Source organism: Pteronotus mesoamericanus, unplaced genomic scaffold (assembly GCF_021234165.1).
Source record: "Pteronotus mesoamericanus isolate MK-2021 breed Mesoamerican mustached bat unplaced genomic scaffold, CSHL_Meso_final contig_130, whole genome shotgun sequence".
NCBI classification, from domain to species: domain Eukaryota; kingdom Metazoa; phylum Chordata; class Mammalia; order Chiroptera; family Mormoopidae; genus Pteronotus; species Pteronotus mesoamericanus.
The window spans coordinates 7,738,699-7,760,883 of NW_026555060.1; the positions used below are offsets into that span (position 1 = coordinate 7,738,699).

Here is a 22,185-nt window from a genome sequence, read left to right on the forward strand (position 1 = left end):
AGAATTTTGAGTTAAACCTTTTATATACAGAAAAAAATATTCCAAAGGGAATAACTCAGTGAAGTATTTTCTCCTCCCAGTATAACTATTAAAATAATTGGGAATTCCCAAGAACAATAAAATTCTATTTAAAATACAATCCATTGATTTACATATTCATAGAGTCAAATTATCCTCAATTTTGCAATGTCCATCCATATTCCTATGTTTTAAAACAAATTCCAGTTGTATTTATCCTGAATCCAGCTATAAAAATAACACTTTTTTCATAAAAACTAAACACAATAATATATGTAAACTCCTAAAATGTTTAAATCTATATACCATTCTGCATTTACTTTTGACCTGTCCACTAGAAGTATTAATATGTGATAGGGTCAAATTGTATGCTTTCTCTGAAAAGTTCCATTAATTAAAAAAGAAAAAAAAAGGCTACATGATACAAAAAGCAAATTCAATAAATCTCACTATGTATTTCTAAAAAAAACATGATCTTTGAAGAGAAATTTTAATGCCAGAGCCAAATGTCAGAAGAAACTGATTTTTCCCCCTTCAATAAATAACTAAAGATTAAAGGAAAAGCTTTGACTTAGAGAATATTATATTATTCACTTCCATTTTAGAATGATGTTTACCCAAATATCATAAATACTTAATAGCAACTGTGCCTAGTGCTTCTAGCAAAAAGCAGTAAAATGAAACATAAACCTCAGCTGTGAAAGCCCAGGAGTTTTGCTTTGCATTTCATCATTCCACTTCCCATACCCTGCTTAGGATAGCCCAGATTCTGATGATCACCAGAGACAGCTCAGCTGAATTCAAAACAGAAATGTTATGAGCTCCAGTGAAACTATTAATCATGAAAATGGAAAGAACAACAAGAGCAGTCAAATATTCAGCCGGTCGTTCAAGTTGCCTGACTAATAGCTAGGAAATACCATATTGGAAAGAAAGTAATCACACATTCCAATCCCAATTTTTATTTTACGTTTCTTCTATAAAGCCTATAAAACTATCCAGATATCAAGACGGTGAGGAACACCATGCTCAAATGGAGGAAGTGTCTAAGATTGTTTATGAAAATCTTAAACTTGAAATCACAAACCCAATCTCACAGAGCTCAATTTGCAAGAATTAATACAAAATCTGACAAAATCTAAATCTTTAGAATCACACAGTGTTTGCAATACTGAACAAACTTCTTTCTTAATCTTTTTCTTCAAGATAATGACCACCTGAACCAGATATCAAGATTATGTTTTACAGTTTAAAATATATCTAAAATTATGAGCCGTTCCTGCTCCCAGAGAAATACTCACAGAATTAATTATTCCTTTAAGAGCTTGGAATCCACCTTTGACAGGAAAAACTTGTTCCTTGGAATCAGCAATTCTTTCAAGCTTTAGAAAGTGGAGGATAAGTTAATTAAGAGGTGGTTGAGACATATAACACTTTATAAACTTCATCAAATTTTACTTATGTTCTTTTGAAAACTTACTCCACAGAATTAATCCACTAGCATAGCCTGTCAGAAACTGGAAGTGATAGTACTAGTGAAACTCAAATGTCTCACAATGACATGAACTGAGATCAGCCACAACCTCTTTACACTCGCCTCAAGTTTCAATTTCAAAACAGTATGGAGCTCTACTAACTGTAAATGTCATGAGACACAGGAGGCTTAGTCATGTTCAACCAAAATTTTAAATGTAAAATCCCTTCGTGAGTGCAAAATTTTTAATATGTAAACCCTTAAAACTTCATGAAAAAAACTGTTTTTAAGGAAAATTATTAAAGGTTTCTCATAAGCAAACTTCCTAAATCCTCGTACCCCTAAGGATCTAGCTTTAAGTCAAACTAAAACATCTGAATATGACTGTGATAATAATCTTGTCAGTTGAGTTAAAGAACAGGAGTGCTCATATTATTTTAACCAAATATTTTTCCTATATTAGTTCCTCCAAACCAAATAAATATTCCATAAATTTAGAGTTTTGTTTTCAGTAATGAAACCTGTCAAAATCAGACATTATTAATCAAGACATACAAGGATATAGCCCTTTTATAGAAAATCTTTAACAATTGATTAATGTCATAGTAAGTCATTAATGAAAAGAATTTGATGAACTATCCTTTAAAAATACATGCTTTAGATTAAAGTTTGTAGGTCTGCTGTACTCACCTGAGCTTGTTCAAAGTCAAGGACGCCAACACAATAAACTCTCGCCCCAAATGACCTGGATATCTTTGCCTATGGAGAGAAATAGAAATAGAGGTAGACAGAGAGAGAGATTGGTGAATTATTCAAATATCAGGCTACACATGCAGAGACACACAGCAAAATACACTGGGGTGTAAAGAACAGTTTCAGTTCAATACTCACCTCTTTCTCTGCATATGATGGCACCAGACCGTCCAACTTACCATCTGTCAAAGCAATTATGATACTGGAGGTTTTTAAGCCTCCTGCTTTCTCAATTTGTTCATTTGCCTGAAAATGAAGAATAATTTTCCAACTCACAATTTAATCTTAACTTTGAACCAACATGTTCTACGAAGGTGCATTTGTAAGCCTGGCAAAATCAAAATATTATGGACTGGTTTTTGAAACCTGGTATTTGCGTTAACTATTTTATTTGAAATATGCAGGTATTTACATTGTAGAGTACTTACTATTGAACTTAAATGACATAGACTTTTAGTTTTGGTTGACTATAACCACAGAGAAAATAGAAAAAACCCTTAAAGGTAAAATGGCATTTAAACTTTTCTTACTACCATGATAAATAATGTTTTCTATCAGCCTCATCACTAGAACAACTAAAAGAATTTAAAGTTTTTTTCTATAATAAACATGTAATGGGGTCTTTAAGTTTTACTAGAGAGTTATAAATTATTTAATTACAGCATAAGAATACATTCTCTCCCATATGCATAACTGGAAAAGAACTTACTAGCTTTAGTCCTTCGTGGATGTAAGTCTCTCCTGTTGGAACAACACGTTTTAAATCCTCCAAGCCTCGACTGATTTTGCCTCTGAAAGTAATATGTTATATAGTTAAGAAAAATGAACAAAGATCATAATAAGCACTTGTCAAAAACCATGGTCGCACTGCAGCTAGGGCATCTTCAGTAAGAAAAGAACATGAGCTTTGAGAGTAGATATCTCTTCATACTTTTTGTCATTTTAATGAGTATTTAGTAATGTCTGTATTTTAACTACAAAAAACAAAAGTACTAATAATATGAAATGTCTTGAAAATCTAAGCATATGCTAGGCATTCTGCATTAAGAACAACTACCTTCAATTTTGTTTTACTAAAAGCTAAGGAGTAAAACATGTTCCTTCATCCAAAAAAGAAACACGGAGGACTGAATAGGTCAGCTTAACTGAAAAAGTATTTCTGAAGCACTTAACCCGCCTCGCTATAGGTTGAAAGTTTTCTTTGTTATCTGCAAATTCCTAAATCATATTACTTAACTGTGTTACTTATAAAAGTTAATATTTTCTACTTTTTCTCTCCCAAAGTCTCATGATGTAGGCAATTTTGTAGAACCTTTTCACCCATCAAGACACCAGTTCATTCTCTTGAATATTGTGGGTACTTAACATATTTGGTAAACAAGTAAAAGAATAAATGGAGATGAACAAATAAAAGAATAAATGGATGGATGGATAACAATGGATTCTTCATAGGAGCGATATAATTTAAATGGAGGAAGAATCATAAACTAATCTTTTTCATCATGACTAATTAGTTGTCCCAGTGGAGTATGTCTAAATGAATTATGATTATAATATTAAGAGCTATTTTTGTGTATGAGTAAGAGGAGACCCATTTTTCAGGTTTTTAAAATATAGGTTCCAAAGGCCCCTTTAAAAAGAAAAAAACCCACAAGAATCTTGAGATAACTACAACAATGGTGCAAAAACAACCCAAAAGTTATGTTTAGAACATTAAATTTAAAAGATCAGAAGAGAGATCTTAATATATTGTTTTCAGAGTTTTAGTTTTTAAATAGTAGCAAAGAAAAATATCTTTCTTTTTTTCTTTTTCTTTTTTTTCTTTTTCTTTTTTTTTTTCTGTGCCCTAGCCCAGCCAGTTTAAAATTTTCTATTGTATTTCTCACTGGTTCTCAAATGGACTCTTGTTGATGGCGTGAAGGAGCAGTTTCACACAGAGTACATGTTTCTGTCTGGTGTACATGTAAAAAGAGAAGGCCCTTTCTAAATAAAAGCCTTGAAGTATTAAACTAGAGTATAAGGCTTTAAATAAATAAAGAGCAGTCACACAATTGAAGATGATAGATGACAGATGAAAGACATCTAAAATTCAAGCTTACACAAACAGATTATAAAAGTGTATTATCTGAACATAAAAGAACATGCTGGGGTCATACACACAATTATATATGTATACATCACACGCTATTAAAGCAGATGTCAAAAATAATAAAAAATTAGTAATTATTATTTTGTCATGCTGCAATGTTATGTTTCAAATACTTATAATAAATGTGTCATTCACCAGAGCCTCACTCATATTTCAAAAGTAACTTATTGATTATATTTTAATATTGTAATGAAAATTATTAACAGACAAGTTCTCCATCTCACGAAGTTTCCCAAAAACACAAAACAACTTTCAAAGTATGATCTTAACCTTCCTCCTTCCTGATTCAGTCATCTCTACTAACACATGTTGTCTCTTTTAATACTTGGTTTAAAATCTACTTATTCTTAACCTATCTCTAACTTCATTACACTCCCTTTTCTATGGTGCCCCAGACATAAGCATGTCCAACTTTCACTACAGTGAATGATTTTGTCTCTGAAAAACATTCTACTTTAAAATAATTTAACTATCTTAATTTAATACTTTCACTTCTCAACAAGACCAGAAGTTTAGAGTAGGCTGGCCCCATGTCTATTATATATAATGTATCCCCCTACTCTGTCCTAATTAATCATTATAATGCCTTTTACAAAGTAAGCTTTCAATAAATTTTTAAATCTACCATAGGAAAAAAATTCATAAATCCACAGATGATGGAGTAAATTACATGATCTATAACCTCGTTTTATCTAAATATTTATGTTTAGTATCTACAGAAATAACTTGAAACTGATTTTGTCTGAATACAGAAAAAACACCCAAATTATTTGGTGCTTTCTAGAAATGAGTGGCAGCGTGTCCTCAAGCATTAATGTTTGCTGCCAAAAAGAAAACGAAAAAGACAACTGAAATTCAAGTTCACAGAAACAGATTTTGCGTGGCAAAAATCGCCTTCTCCATTCAGCTCAGATTCAATTCACCATTACTCCCGAGGGCCAGACAACAAAAGCAGAAGACTCTACGCTTAAAAACAAAACAAAACAAAAACAAAAACCACTTTGCCAAATGTGGAATTCAGAGTCTTTTGAGAAGGTAGGGCTCTGCCAGCTTATGTCGTTGGATGAAGCAGAGCACCTCTTGCTTTTCTATCCATACTCATGCCTGCCACCATAATATTTTAAGTTGCACTAAATCCCACCATTACTTTCGCAACTGCATAGTCATTTGAGGAAAGGTGTCTCTGGCTCATGGTCAATAACATCAACACATGTGAGTCCTGATCTTGCTACCTTCCAGACAGACAACGCAGCCTGTCAGCCTCTTCCCCATCAGCAAATGTTGCTGTAGGGAAAACGAAAGCCAAAACAAGACACGGCAGATCTCAGGCCTTCGAAGGATCTCGAGCAACTAAAACTAAGTTATAAATTTCTCTGTTAGTAAACAGTTAACTGAGGGAAGACAAAATTGTGTCATAGGTTAAAAACAGAATTCATTCATCTATGCTTTGACTTGAAATCTCTGATGGAAAATAAGGAGGAAATGATAAAAATAAACAAAGAAAAAATAGGTATGTTACAAAGATCAGCTCAAATCCAACATCTCCGTAGACGAACAACCTTATTGAGCTTGGCTTTAACATTACATCTACAAGTTCCTGAAACAGAACTAATGAAACTACTTGGTATTTGTTAAGAAGCTCTAGTCAAGGATGTTGCTATCCTGACATAGAACGGCCCCTACAAAGTCTCAAAACGGAAGTTTCTTGTCATCCCTGAGTAATCACTCTACATTTCCTCCTTTTGCTAACTATATTATGTAAACTGTTTCTTCTCCTACTATCAGGAAGTCCACAGTAAATTTCTTATTCATTCACAAATACTGCTAAGCTTCTATGGTTATCATAATGCTATATCATCTTTTCTAAGATCTTTATTTGTCTTTTTATTTCTGCAATGTTATGTTGTGTGCAGCTTCAAATACTTTTTGGAAAGAAGAATAATTTAAACAAAATGGCATATTTAACCTCTGATTTTGTGTTGAGAATTGGCAGACCAAACTCTACAATCGATTCTTTCCTCTTTATAATTATATGGACTGAAAGCTGAGGGGCACAAAAAAACACTGATTCATTTTCTTAATCCATAAAATTAACACTTTCAGCTCTATTAGTATCTCTCAAATTTATCTTCTAAGTAAGGAAGGAAGTGATAAAAAGGAAGGGGATGGATAAGAAGACAAGAGAAGGGTAGGAAGGAAGGAAATACAGCTACCGGATACTGTGCCATATCAAGGGCTTTTATCCCTACAACACTTTGGATTATGCAAGGTGCTCAGAACATCATAACTAAAACAGATATATCTTTATAAATCATAGCATAATAAAAGGTTTGGCAGAGAATTCTGACTTTTCCAACTAACATAATTAGGCACAATATTAAGTACCTTCTACTTAGGACAAAGGATGTACATTTATATAATATATCTCCATAGTACTTGAACTTTTCAATGCACACAACCTTAACTTTCCAGATTTCAATCAATCCACCTACACACATCTGTTGCACACACATACCCCATTAACACTCTGATTCTATATGGTGATGTGAGAACAACTCACACATAGACCATGGCTGTTCCGCATAATTCTCTACAGATGCAGGGTAATTACCCACCCTGGCTGTACCCTGGAATCCCCTAACAGGCTTTTTAGAAAATCTCTTCTAGGCTCTGACTGAAAAGATTTTAATTTACTTGCTTTCTGCTAGGGTTGGGTATTTTTTGGAAACTCCCAGGAGTATTCTAATGTGCAGCTGTAACTAAGAACCTCTGGTCTAATCTAATTCTAAAACCTTTCCATGTAGTTGAAATATTGTTTTCCTTCCGTATTTTGCCAGTCAGTCCTTCTGTTGGAGGTGTTTTTGAGTGACTAGGATAATCTTTTAAACTGTAAAATACAGTTTTGGAGGTGGTATGGCTTATAGCCATAGAGAATATAGTTTAATACCAAGCCCTATCTTGTTTCCACATCTATAAAACAGGAATGAAAATATCTGCCCTATAGGGCCATTGTGAGGACTAAGAGGCACATAATAAGGGCGGAGGATGTTGTTGCTACTAGTGTCATTTCTTGACATTACTCATTCCACTGTTAGTAGGACTTTGTTCACCCAGTTTACTTCCCTCTTAATTCCAGGGAGAGCTCACTCAGCAAACTGAGGGTTAAAATTTTTTAATATAGAGACCAGAAAGGAGGAGGAAAAATGAAAGAGAGGGGGAAAAAAAGCATTATATCGAACCTTCGGTGAAGAGAAGGTCCTGGAGGAATTATATGGGAAGCTTTATAATGAGGTGGAAACACTCAGGGACTGGAGTAAATCAGAGATGAACTGAGACTCTAGTTCTACAACTAATAAATTATGTAACCACCAGCAGTTATTTAATTTCCTGGAGCTCAGTTTCCATAAATAATAATGCCTGCCCCAATGAGGTTCAATCACTTAGTCTATAAATATTTATTAGGTATCCATTATGATATTTAGAGTATAATGTTATTTGGTATCTTTGAACATTCAGTAGGTAGTGGGTACCTGGACAAAAGAAGTATTAAGAGATAAGAAAAAGGAAGTGAGTAGTACCCAAAAAAACTCTCTTCGCTATATTTTCTTTACACAGCTATGTTGCTCTTCTAGAAAAACGTATAAATGGTGGCAGGCTGGATATGAGGTAACAGACATCATAATAGGTAAGAGACCAAACTCTGGGGCCAGACTGCTCCTCCACTTACCAAGCATGTGAGCCTGGGCAAGTTATCCAGCCTTTACATCCTTCAGCTGCTTCACGTATAAATAAAAGGAACACTAATGCTAACTCCCCAAGTCTGCTGTGGAAATCAAATGAGTTTATGTTTATAAAGTGTTTGGTACAAAGTAAATGTTACACAGCTATTAGTTATTATTCTTTTATCAAGTGATAGATATGTCAGGGATCAAACCAGGTCGTATGCCAATCAAACCCCAATTCCTTCATTATGTCACTTCACATCAAACAATGAACACAGCACATGGGTCAAGCATGGGGACATGGACTCAATTCCTGGCTCTAATACTTACTAGTCTTGTGACTTTGGGTAAATTATGTAGCATCCCTGGTCCTGCATTTCTCCCACATGAAAAAAGAAATCATGAAAATTATAGTGATCTCTAGTGAATAAAACTTCCATCCTCACATTGTGCTGTCAAAGTATTTCTACATATTGTTAATTCTTAAGTGCTTGAGAGTTTGAATTTAATAATACTATTCAAAATTATGGAGGTAAAGAAAAATGTGCCAATTTATTGTAACAACTCAAGGAAAAAATGGTAACATTATTAAAATAATAAAAGAGAATATATCAAAGTTGTTAAACAAGTATTTTAATTTGTACAAAAGAATAAGAGGAATGAGAGGGAGGGTTAATAACAAATAATAAAAGTAAAAGACGTTCATCATTAAAATTTACTGAGATGGGTTATTGGTTGCACTAGAATCTAAAGACTAGTGCCAAAATGACCAATCTAATGTGTTATATTTGTTGTTTAAGCCACTAAGTTTTGGGGTGTTTTCTCATGCATCACTGAATTACCAAAAAAAGAAACTGGTACCATAAATGTCAGATACTTTATTGCTGCATATGTTCCCAATTCTCTGCTTCTCACTCCTACTTCCTGGAAATGTACCTTTGCGGCTCTTGACTCCACTCTCTGGGCTCTGACTCCACTTTCTGAGTCATCCTTGTTTTTTTATAAGAAATAGCCCATAAATATGGGCTATTCCTGCCTGCAGGAAGTTGAGGGCCCAGAAGTTACTTTTATTTTGAAATATCTATGTCTCTTTCAATCAATATGTATAAGAGTCCTTTGAAAATTTTGTGAGATTCCTATGTGTCAAATTATAGTTCACTCTATTAGACAAAAGCCACAGGCACAAAATATCTTCAAAAGAGGCTCCTCTTTACTTTAGGCTGTAAATCAGGTGTGACACACACCCAAAAGATTTAGAAGTCCTGTGTTTACTTGAGTATATATATGAGGCACATTTTTGAAATTCTTATAAGTCTTTTTGTCTAATTAAAATGGTCTATCAGACATCATCTGAAATCTTTCTGAAGTCATAACAAAGGGTCTTTCAGTTGCACCCTTAATCTGATTTTTCTTCTAACATCACATTTTACAGGCAGCAGTTTGGGTTTGATTGCTGAACTAAGGCCATTTCTCACATTGGGGGAATATTTTTGCCAAGGAAGACTGGGGATGAGAGTTTTATTTTCAAATCCATCAAGTCCTGGCTTTTTACATTTCTTCTAAATCCTGTTTGAAAACTAAAAAGTTCCTTCTTTAGCTCATCTCACATCTCTCACATGTCATTAAAGGCAGTTGAAAGAAGCCAAACGACACTGTCAACACTCTTCCTGGAAATCTACTTGGCTATATCCACAAGTGCATTATGCACATTTTCTATTTTCCACATCACCTCCAAACTCTCTACCACTACCTAAAATGGTCACCTCTGCTTCAGCCTCCAATAACAATTCGTCACTGCTCCTCCAGTTTTTATTATCAGTTTCCTCAAGGTCATTCAGCTAGTACTCTAGTCACAATTTCTACTGTGGTTAGCTATTGCCGTGAAATAAACTACCCAGAAATTAATGCTATAAACACATTTTATTGTTTCTCATGATACTGTTCATTGAATGGGCAGTTCTTACACTTCACAGGATGAGCTGGGGAGCTAGAATGGCTAAAGAGTACGAGTGACCTCACTCACATGGTTGGCAAGTTGATGCTGGTGCTGGTGTTAGCTATTGCCTATAAGCTCGGCCAGGACTGCTGGCCAGAGTCTATATTCTTCTCCATGTGGCTCAGTGGCATTTCCTCCTACCATGGTGGTCTCACAGTTTTGTCAAACTTTGACAAAAAGTCGAAGTTTTTATATGGTAGCCGACTACTAAGACCACAAAAAAAGAAACTCCCATGCCTTATCAAGACTGAGACCTGGAACTAGTACAATTTCATGTTTCTGTCCGCTGCAATCTGTTGATTAAAGTAAGCAATAGGGGCAACACAGATTTTTAAAATTATATATTTAGGTAAATAAATACATTTATTTTATATACACCTATACAATCATATATATAAATATATATGTATGTATGTATTCTGTGCTTCATTGGAAGTCACAAAAGAACCATCTACCACAAAAGCTAAAAGCTTCATACATCTATGTTACCAAATGCCAATTTCGATAACTGCATAAGCATAAATGTATAGATGTTTATATCATAGGTCAATTCTGTTATTTATCCTTAAGAGATTATTAGCCAGGGTCACTAGTCGTTGAAATAAACAGTAACTGCAAACAAAACATACCAATTCCTAAGAATTTTATAATAATAAGCCATTTATATAAATTTTTCTTTTAGAAGTAAAACTTAGTACACAAAATTACTAATGATTTGAATCCTCTTAGCACTGCACTTTACCTGAACTATTGCATATAAAGCATTTAGCAAAATGTCTGATACATAGTAATTGCTCAATGCATTTTATCTACTACCTTTACTGTCTCCTTCCATTAATAAACCACAATATTAAAAATATTAACCAGGCTGACCAAAACAGACAAAAAAAATTTACAAGGAGAAACCTATTCATTCATTCAAACATGCCCACTCTAATTAGCTACTTAATTGTGTTATTATATACTGCAATATTACATACTGCATGAAGGATAAATTGCAAAAAATTGTTCTCTTATTGGCTCTCCAACTCCGAAAGAATTTTTGTAAGTTTCAAAAGAATGCAAGGTAATTTTCTAAATACAAACATTGCTAATATATTCTATTTTCATAGGAACTAACAGGTTTAGCGATCATTATATATAAAAACTTGCTTATTGTTTACATGACATGTCTCCCTAAGGCCAGCATATGCCCAGGTCATTGTGCTCAGGAGTCCAAACCAATGAACCCAAAGGTTGCAGCCCTGGTTCAAAAATATCTGCGTACCAAATGCTCCACACAGTCTGTGTTTTGTGAGAGATTTTCCTCTAATTTAGTTTACACTAACCAAAGTATGGCACATGGATCACACCTCAAGTCCATAACTGCTGCATTTTGTATATTTTTATTACATTTCTCCATTTAATGCCTTACTGAGAAATTGACCTCTATATTTTACCACTTTGGTATGCCAGGACTGCCTCACAGGCATGACTAACAAAGTATTTAATTTTCTAGAACATACTCATAAAGCAGATGTGAGACTTCATTGGAAGTAAGTATTAACCTATTTGTGACTAGAACGTGAGCTGCTGCCTTGCCCAGATATCTCAGCATTAACACAATGTGTGGCCAAAACTACTTTCCTATTAGAATTTTTTTTAAACTCAACTATAGTCACTTCCTCTCAACACATCACTGGTTTTTAAGACAGAATGAATTTAGAGGATGAATATGTTTTTGAATTATGACAAATCCTGACTAATTGTGAAAACTGGAGAAGGAGGAACTCAGAGTCTCAGGCAGAACAGCCGTTACATGCTCATGCCCAGGAGCCAGACCTGGGCTTGAATTCTGGATCTGACTACTTAGCTGTGTCACTTCGAGCAAATCGCTTCTTTAAACTTCTGTTCTAATTCTGGCACATCATGAGGAAAACAATGATAATGGTGTGCACTGGTAACATTCAAATCCCATTTCAGCCTTAGCCTCCTTCCCACCCTGTCACCATGTAGGCCTTCTCATGCATGATATGCATTTATCATCCCAACATTGCTGTAGGGTAGCTCCATTTAACAGGCAAGGGAATTGGGCAATAGAAGGTGAGGTAACTTGTCCAAGGTCACACAGCTAGTATATAGCTCCTATGTCTATTTGACCCAAGGTCTAATCCTAGTGTTTGCATTTTAACAAGGAGACTTTAGGAGCCTCCAATGTAAGAGCTGTATATACTCTATTCTTAACACTCACTCTTTCCCATCCCTGAATGTGTTCTGATTTCAAGATAGCTATCACTGGCTATAGCAAAAGTCAGTAACATTTCTTTTAAATTTAAGCATTTGCTTAATTTTTACACAGTACATTATTGTTGAAATAATATTAAATAATTTACATGTATGAAAATTAAAAACATAAAGGCTTTGCCTACCTTGAATCTCACTAAGATAGTAACATTATTAATAGTTCATTGCATATCTTCCAGACTTCTTTCCATGCATTTACAATCACACACACACCATATAGACACGTAAAATTTTTGTTTTTATCTTTTAAAAATAAAATCATACTTAACAGAGTGTTCTGCAACTTTCTTTTCTCAATGAATATATCTTAGACAGGTTTTCATGTCAATATATGTGGATTGTCCAATTATTTGAATGACTGCATAGTATCCGATTCTATGTATGTATATACTCTAATTACAGTGTCATCAATTTATGGGCATTTAGACTGAATACAGCTTTTCATTATGAACAAGGCTGCAATGTCGAATTTTGCATATACGTATCTTTGCCCACTGGTGCTGGTAGAACTGCTAAGACATAGTCCCAAAAATTAGAACTGTTAATAGGAACTTTCTAAATTTTTATAAATAATGTGAAATGTCCCTGCAAAATGAATGAGTCAATTATAAGGGACCAACTCTCAAAAGGAATATTTTAACACTAGTAAATTTTCCATTGAGATTAAAAGAGATTAGGAGGAATTCTTTCAAATAATAGAAATATGTATATTATCTAAACTTAATCAAATGACTTCTCATCAAGTTCAACAAGTTAGCCTGAGGAATATGTTTTCCTAAGCAACTGATCATTGTGTTCAGGTCAAACAATCATATAACTTTTTCAATTTGGGGATATTGAAAACAGAGTTGGAAATGTTTATAATTTATAAGACTAGGAATGAGGAAATTACAAAATATGTCATCATTTATCATCTCTCAAAGAGAGAAAATACATTATCACAGTTAATAACTAAGGTTCCAGAGTCAGACAAATTCAATCATTCATTCAACAAATATTTATTGAGCATTTACTATGTGCCAGACTCTGTACTAGGTGTTAGACATATGAATGAACAAGACAAAGAGGACCCCTCTGCTCTCATGCAATTTACATTAATGTCATGGAGATAAAAATGAATTGATTAACAGAACAATTTAAAAAAGTAATGACCAAATAGAGTATTGTGAGAAATTACTGAGGAGGAGGGTCAACGTTCCTTTAGATCTGGTGGCCAGGCAAGGCATCTCAGAGGATGTGACTCATGGGATAAGGCCTAAATGAGAAGAATGAACTAGCCAAAATGAGATCTAGGGCAGAAAAAGAGCAAAATTCCTAATATGGAAATAAGCTTGGCCTTTTCAGGGAATGCAAAGGCCAGTGGGTTAACCTGTGGCAACTGATGTTGTAAGGGAGGATTGGGTGAGGCAATCAGGTAGAACTTTTAGGCAATTGGAAGACATGTACTCCTATTCTAAGCCATTAGACTGTATTAAGCATGAGAGTGGCATGATCTATTTTATACATTAAGAACCCATTCTGGCTAATACGCTGCTCGCCACTTATTAACTAAGTACCCTTGGACAAGCTACATTACCTTCCTTAGCTTCAGTTTCCTCATTTGTAAAGTTGAGATAATAATAGTATGTATTACATGGAGTTGATATGAGGATTAAATGAGGTAATGAATGGAAAGCATTTTGCACACTGCCTAGCACATAATAATTGTTCACTAAATGATTTCAACTAAATCACTTTTATATCATTAAGATCATATTAAACAGAACTGAGCATAATCCACGATCCACAAGTATGCACCACACTAACTAAAAATATCCTTTAAAAATAATCCTGCTTCAAATTCTCTAATTTTGAGAGGCTGAATATTTCCATATTGAAAAAAAACACACTCAGCACCTTCTTCTTCCTGATCCTTTCATATAGTTCTGAGTTACTAATGTGTACGTGCATGCCCCTTACTCTCACACACACGAGATTATACATCTTTGTGTTACCCCCAGAGCCCACAATGCTCAACGCAAAAGGAAGGCAAGCAGGCAGGAGGAAAAATGGACTAACAGATATATGTAGGATAAAAGTCATGAGGACAAGAGAAAAGAAGGGAGTGTTTTGAATTGAAATATTTAAAAGAATAAAATATTTAAATGAGTATATAAAATGTATTACTGATCACTGTTTGCCATGAGTATTATTCTATTCAAGTGTTTACACAGTACCAGACACTATGCTAAAACCCTAACAGAGACCTACCCAACAGAAGACCTACCATACGGGTGTATTGCCTTCCCATCTCACTTCTTCTCTACTGAAAATATTTAGCAACACTCTGAGAAACATAAAGGAAGTACTTCACATATTTACGAAGGTGCTGAAGAATTATGCGTACTAGAACCAAAGTTGTGAAACCTGCTGCACTTAACTTCTGCACTTCTCATGTACTCAGTACTGTTTGTCAGTGTGATGTCAAGAAAGCTGACACATAAAATACCAATTTCTAGACTTTGAAACAAAGGTCTACAATAATTGTGGAAACATTTGTTCTGTGATCTTGATCTAAATACGCAATTTGTTTCTACACACTTGAAAGTGTGTAATAGATGAAAAAATGACCCTATATCCAAATATAGAGGACCATAGAAATTTGAAAAGGTATTGATTTAATTAAACAAAATTAGTATAACAACAACTAGGAGCAGAAAACAATATTTTTTAGTGGAGACTATTCTATGTTATACAAAGTACTTTTCTATGTACTGCCTTACTTTGACTTCATAACATCTCTCTTAAGAAAACCTGATAGTTTATGTCTGCAGTTCATACATATAAAAAGTAATACACTGAGTAGATACCTTGACCCAAGTCTCCAAATCAGTAAGTAACAAAACTGAAACTCTAGTGGGGCCTCTGTAGTGTACTCTCTGCCATCCCAAACTAATTCAACATGCCACAAATAGTGCAATTCATTAAAACTGAATATATTTCTATTTAAAGAGACAAGCAAGCAAAATACATAGAAATAATTTGCAAGTAGCGTTATTAAAATTCTGCCAGTAATATTGTAAACCTTTCCAAATAGAACAATACTCTTTATATCCTCCCTGATCATTAAAATACTACATATTCCCTAGCTCTAACTAACAACAACAAAGCTTTTATCTTTTAATACATAAATGCCAGACTCTGTCTTATATTCTCCTCATTTATTGACTTCAGTTCTTACAAAAATATTATGAGGTAGGTATTGTTATCATCGTTGACATTAGTATATAGATGAGAGGGGGGAAAAAGGAGGCATAAAGAGGTTAAGTAACTTGTTCATGACCACTTGGCTAGAAATTGGTTCAGTGATTCTTGACAGCAACATAACACTGCCTCTCCAAATAGAAGCCTCTTCACCCATTATAACCTCTCCCCTATTAGAGTCAACCAATGATAAGGCAAGAATCTCTCATTTAGACTAACAATTTCAACTTCTTATGTGCATGTCTAAGCAGTATCAGTCTTGTTGACCAGTGACTGCACTTCATCTTCAAAGTTCTGGAGTCAAGTGTCTAACAAAACCTGGTACAGCATATGCAGGTGACAATTACTGAGAGTCTACTATGTATCTGGCATTACTCTTAAGTCCCTTTCTCTATATGTGCATTTTGTAAATGTTAACATTGTTCCTTTTTTCCCCCTAATGATAGGCTGGATCCAAAGCCCTTTTTCTGGGAATTGAGCTGGGCAGTGGGGAAAATTTCTTTTCATAAAGGCAAACACTGTTATGTCCACTGGGTATAGAAAACTGTTGTACATGGGTTATCAGGGACTACTACTGCTCTGGCCCTTAAAGAAATCCAGATACACTTAAGAATGGAAGGGAAGTATCAATACGAAGACTGAGCTTGTACGCTGGACATCCCATCTACAGAGATCTTCCCTGCAAGAAAAACTAATGCTTGAAGCGCGAATAAGTAAAAGTTTATATAAGTCCTCTCCCTGAATCCTTTTAAATATTATGCATTTTGACATATTTAAATAAAAAAATAATTTACAAAAGAAACCTGTATTCAAATATATTCTTAAGAAATCCACATATGCAAAACAAAATACACCAGCCTCCCCTGCTAAAACTACAATTTGGAGAAATTTGATTTCAAAATAATGCTAACCTCTCCATTAATTCAATAAGAACTGATAAGAACTATCTTGCATACTTTGTGTTAAATAGATACAAAAATGAAGAAGAAAATCTCCTGTTGCTATGGAACTCGAGAGTCTAGTAAACAAAACTAATCACATGGAAACTGTCCATTCTTTAAAACATAGCAATGACTACTTCTAACTTGCCACAGTGGGTTTAAATGACATAGAAATGGTCACAAAAATACTGTGACATTGGCTTGGAAAAAGACACACCTTTTACAAAAGATGTATGTCTGTGTGTGTATATAAACAGACACATTCATTCATATTATATATCTTATAAAGAATGTGAGATACATATGTAATTTTTATGTGTGAGTTATAGATACATACGCTGATTAATATAATATAATATAATATAATAGCGAGTTCCTTACAAAGGCAAATATATTCCACACCAGTGGACCTCAGAGTAAGGGCAGAGATCCAGAATGTCTCTGAACCTAGTAAATTATCCAAGTAGATCTTATCTTTCTCCTTCCTAATGATCTTCAAATTCCTAGTTTATTAATATGTTACCTCTAAACAAGAAAGATATAGAACTATTTATAGTAACAGAGAAGGGAAAAGGTGGGAAGTAGTAAATATACAACTAAGGCAGAATTTTGGGTTTCACTCTACATTCCAGAGCCAATATGAATGATATTGATTTTCAGGTATCTGCTCTTTGATATTTCTCATACCTCCTTTCCCCTCTATTAGTGAAGAGAACCCAACTGTATGTGCATTTGCTTGATTCCACTGAGAGGCCTGAATCACCATTTGGAATATCAATCATTCTTTTAAAATTAGTCTCTACTAAAAGCCTGCAGTGAAATGATAATGCACTAACCTGTCTCCAGTTAATGGCAAAATAATGGTTGCTTGAGAAGAAAACACAATGAAAGATAATCTCATTTGAGGGCTGCAAAATAAGAAGAGAGGCAGTTAAAACATTTTTAAAAGAAATATCAATATAATACAGATGTATAGCTAGGGAGTCTCATTTAAAATCAGTCTCACTGAATGGTCCAGGCTTCTTTTAAATGGAACCCTCTAAGTAGATACACCAACTCTAACATTACTGCATAAGTCCTTCTGGATTTAGTCAGGGCTTCTCAGCACTCAAGCACTCCTCTGTGACCCATGGGGCCACTGAGGAAGAGCCTAACTAGAAAGATGAATTCCAGGCCAAGGTAATTTTTTTTTTTTTTTGGTAGAAACTGCTTGCTGTTTTGCCTCATCTCCTTAAAGGAGACCAAACACTGCAGAATGATTATTGCTAGCAGTATTCAGGACTAGAGAGTAGCCCGTTTCGTTTAATTACAACAATGATATGAATTCATACGAAAGTTATCCTGAAGTAGGAATATTTAAAAGAGGGCCATGGACAACGTGAAAGAGACCAACAGACCCTCCCATTTTGATTTGGCATTTTCAACTTTCCAAGTCTCAAACATCCTCCTTCCACTTGTCAACAGCTGCCCCGTTAGCTGCATCTTTTAAACTTTAGGTATTTATGTTACAGAATGGTTCTTATTTCTAAGGCACTTCTGCAACTACTACTAAGATTGAAAACTGAAGATATGATTGGATCAAAAAATTATGGTACATATACACAATGGAATACTACGCAGCAGAAAGAAAAAAAGAACTACTAAACTTCGCGATAGCACGGATGGAACTGGAGAGCATCATGCTAAGCGAAATAAGCCAGGGGGCGAAAGACAAATACCATATGATCTCACCTATAAGCGGAACCTAACCAACAATGCAAAGATGCAAGGAAAATATGACCAGCAACACTGAAAGGAAAAGAAATCAACAGAGACAAGAGGGAAGGGGGGCGCAGGGAAAGGGAAGGGAAGGGGAAAGTCAAGGAACATATAGCAAGGACTCATGGACAAAACCAAAGGGGAAGAGCTGAGGGAGGGAAGGAGGGAGGGGACAAGGGAAAGAGGTGGGGGAGAAGCAGAGACAAATGTATTTAAAAAGTAAATAAATTAAAAAAAATAAAAAATAAAAAATAAACATTGAAGAAAGCTCTGAATACCTCAAGGTCTAGGAATTTTTAAATTCACTTCTGTGCTAAATATATTGTCATTGTTTGAAGTAAATTATCTCATATTATTAAAAAAAAAAAAAACCCTGAAGATATGAAACTAGGATCTATAAACTGGAGGCCAGAATGATCTAGCAAAGACGTACAGCATTTTGAAAGTCATTCTTTTTAGTGGTCACACTTTATTCACTTCCTACAATGTATTGTTAGTAACCAAGCAACTAAACTTGAGCCAGAAAACTATGTATTACATAGTTTCCAACTTGCAACTTGCAAACCAGGCCAAATAAGAGCCCCACTTCTTGAAAATGTTCCATTGAAATGATGCATTGCTTTTGATCAAAATCTGTGGCACTCTCTCTGCACACTCCTGGGTAAAATCAAAAAAATTTATAAACGACTGTCTCTTTTGCCTTTGACATATAAGGATATAGAGCCTGGTTTATTTTTTCCCCAGGCAGTTTTACCTCAGACCCTATCCAGAAATGAGAGTGTTATATACTTGGCTTCTTAAACAGAAGACTGATGATTGAACATGGACAAGCATACATTTTTATAGGGATAAGTTTACTGCTGCCAATAAATGAAAGCAAGGATTGCCTAGGCCCCTACAGATTGTTGAAGTTACTTGCAACATGACTTTCAAAATGTTTTGATCATCCAAGCCTGTTTTACAGACAACATTTGGGCTAACAAGACTGAAAGAAGCAATATTTAATGATACAGCTCTTTTTTGTGTCCCTTCCATTATCTCGATAAACTTGCATTTGCTCATTCATTTTTCTTTAAAAAAAGAAAAATGAAGGGGAAAAAAGCCTCAAAATCCTGGTGTCTTAGGGCTAATTTTAAATAGGGATGCCACTAATTCCTAGTTACCTCTAAATAAGAGAGTAGGCTGGATTTCATAGTAGTTATTCTTTTTATAGGAGGGAAAAAAAACTGTCTTCCCTAGGAAGGCTTATTGCATATATAGAACAGTTAAATTTTCAACCGGCCACACACCCACACATTGTGTAAACACAAGTCATTTCTTTAAACATACACACAAGTGCCTTTTCTGGTAGTAGTTATTAACACATGTTCATTTGAAGTTTACCAACACTTAATTTTTTTTAATGAGGACTGTTACAATACTAAGAATTGTATGGAAAGGAAAATATATTATGGATACTGTTAGCATAAAAAAATTTAATGTGACAAATTATGAGAAAGCATAACTGAAATTTAAAACAGATGAAAATTCAAAAAGGAAATACATTTGGAATAGTATTTGAAGATGCTTCCCCAGAGCCTGAGCCAAATTTCTGGGATCCAGATGAAATAAGCCCTCAACAACTGAAGCTCTGTCCTAACAACAGTATGTGTGTAATATTGATCATGAGGCACTTCAAAATCAACATTTCAGCGAAGGCTTTTCCTGCAAAGGGTCTCAAAAAAGGGATACCCTTCATTTTGGTCTACTTCCCTCCACCTCAAACTCCAGTGGCTAGAAAGTAAAGTGGGAGAAAATACCTCACAAATCGCTCCGTGAGTTGCTGGACAAAACTGTAAATTTCAATCCAGTTATTTGCCACACTCCCAGACCTGAGGAAATGAAATTGAACTGATCAGAAAAAGAAATGTTTACATGGAGGTACTCCGGCCTCTTCTAGATGCAAAGTAATAATATCAGTAACTAAAACTTAGGTGCTACAAGAATCACGGAAGTCAACCCATCTTGGGGGACCACCTGTCTGCTAATCGTTTGGAGAAGGATCCCAGCTCTGTAAGGTAAACACAGCCTTCCTTTGCAGGAAATTCAAACCACACAGGATATGTTAACCCAAGGCATTTCCTAGGATAAAACCAGGCAAACTTCAGCCAGCATGAGGACAGAGGCTGAGAAACAGTCTTGTCCGGGTTCCAGGGACCCAGCGCCTGCACTCCCATTTCTCAAGAGGCCTTTGACTGGCAAGCGGTGATTGCCCCACCTCCCCTGAGAGTCCAGCACGTCGGGGCTCCTGTCAGCAACCCCAGCCAGCAGATTGGAAAGCGCTTGCCCTGTGCACGGAGACAGCAACAGGGCACCCATCAACGGATATTTAACACCCCTCCCCAGGGCGCGCACACATCTCAGCTTCCCCAGCTACGGTTTATCCAATGCCACCCGCACCAGAAGACACGAGACCTCCCTCTGGCACTCACTTGTCCAGGACGAAGTAGAGATCAAAGGCTCCTCTGCAGGAGGGCTGCTCCTGGGCGCTCAGCAGCCCCCCAGGACCACTAAGCGCCAGCAGCCACAGCCCGGGGACCAGCCAGCTCCCGGGGCTGCGGGCCAGGGACAGCCGCATCACCATCCTGCGGCCACGGGCCTGCGACTCCGTCCTGCTCGCAGCCCCCTCGACTTGGTGGGACGCTCCGGTGGTAGGAGTTGCCAGGGACCCTGGGGTGGGGGGCAGCAGGCAGATAGGGCGCCGGGGCCTGGGTCAGCGGAACCCACTAGCTGACAGAGGGAGGAAGAAAGGGTGGGAAGGAGGTCCTCGGAGGACAAAGGGAGACTCGGCAACCGCCGCCGCAGCTGCCGCCGGAACTCCTGACGAATCCCAGTGGAAGAGCGATCCAGTCCTTCCCCACCGGATTCCGGAGAGTTCCTGCAGACACGGAGGGCCCGAGGCGACAGCTCGCAAAAGAAGTTCCTTCCCGGCCTCCAGCCGAGCTCCTAATGCCCGCCTCGCACCGGGACCGAGAGCCCCATTCCTCCGGGTGAAGTCCGGCTGCTGCAGGTCGCTGCGGGACAGGCACCCCCACACGCGGCGACAGCCGCCCCAACTTGGAGTGGCGGTCCCTGTGCTCTGGTTCCCTTCCTTCGGCGGCCCAAACCCCCCAGGCGCTCCAAACTTTTCTCCCGGTGCTGGGCTCTAAGCACAGCGCCGCGGGGCGGTCCCCGTTAGGGGAGGAGGCTCAGCGGGCTCCGGGCTAGTGGCTGGGCTCAGCTACTCGAACCGACGCCGAGCGCCCTAACAAGCCAAATTTCGTCTAAGTGTGGGCGGGGCCTGATCTGAAGCAAGGGAGCCACACAGGCACACTTGTGGGTTCGTGCCGAGTTGAAAATAACTAATGCTTGCCAAATTTTGGGAAGAGGAGGAGTTTGGAAAAACAAATGTCTTGTAGAAACTAAACATACCCCTGTATCCTACAGGCCTGGTCTGTTTCAGCGCTTTGTGGCTGAGAGATCAAAGACCAAAGGCTAGCAATTCACCGGGAAGTGGTAGCCTGCTTACTCCCCCCACCCCCACTGCCACAAACAAAACACGCTTTTTACTTGCCCAACCTGCTACCTCGGCAGGCAACTTCTTCTTTTTCTATTATAAACCTGCGTTGTAGTTTCATCTCACCAAGCCAAGGAAAGGTGGGGCAGAGGTAAGAGGTGGGAGGCAGAAATCCTTAGAAGTGAAAAATTGTACTTCAAAATTTTTATTTCCATTGTCATTTACCCCAAGGTCCGGATAGTAAGAATTTCATCTTGGGGCAAGCTCAGCTGCTTTTGCCAAACGTGCAGGAGCTGAAGTTTGCATGCATTCA

At 36.6% G+C, this 22,185-nt stretch overlaps 1 protein-coding gene across 2 annotated transcripts in view; it reads right to left on the reverse strand.

Annotated features, from left to right (window-relative positions):
* The window catches only part of ANTXR2 (ANTXR cell adhesion molecule 2), a 149,192-nt gene extending 127,552 nt beyond the window's left edge, over positions 1 to 21,640 (reverse strand). For both annotated transcript variants that reach the window (XM_054591981.1, XM_054591971.1), the window contains exons 1-7: positions 20,809 to 21,640; positions 20,137 to 20,208; positions 17,416 to 17,487; positions 2,955 to 3,036; positions 2,384 to 2,491; positions 2,183 to 2,251; positions 1,320 to 1,400 (exon numbers count right to left, since the gene is read on the reverse strand). In XM_054591981.1, coding sequence (XP_054447956.1) covers positions 1,320 to 1,400; positions 2,183 to 2,251; positions 2,384 to 2,491; positions 2,955 to 3,036; positions 17,416 to 17,487; positions 20,137 to 20,208; positions 20,809 to 20,960 — 636 coding nt within the window. In that variant the 5' untranslated portion in view covers positions 20,961 to 21,640. The remainder of the gene's footprint in view (positions 1 to 1,319; positions 1,401 to 2,182; positions 2,252 to 2,383; positions 2,492 to 2,954; positions 3,037 to 17,415; positions 17,488 to 20,136; positions 20,209 to 20,808) is intronic.
* Between the last annotated feature and the right edge of the window lie 545 nt (positions 21,641 to 22,185).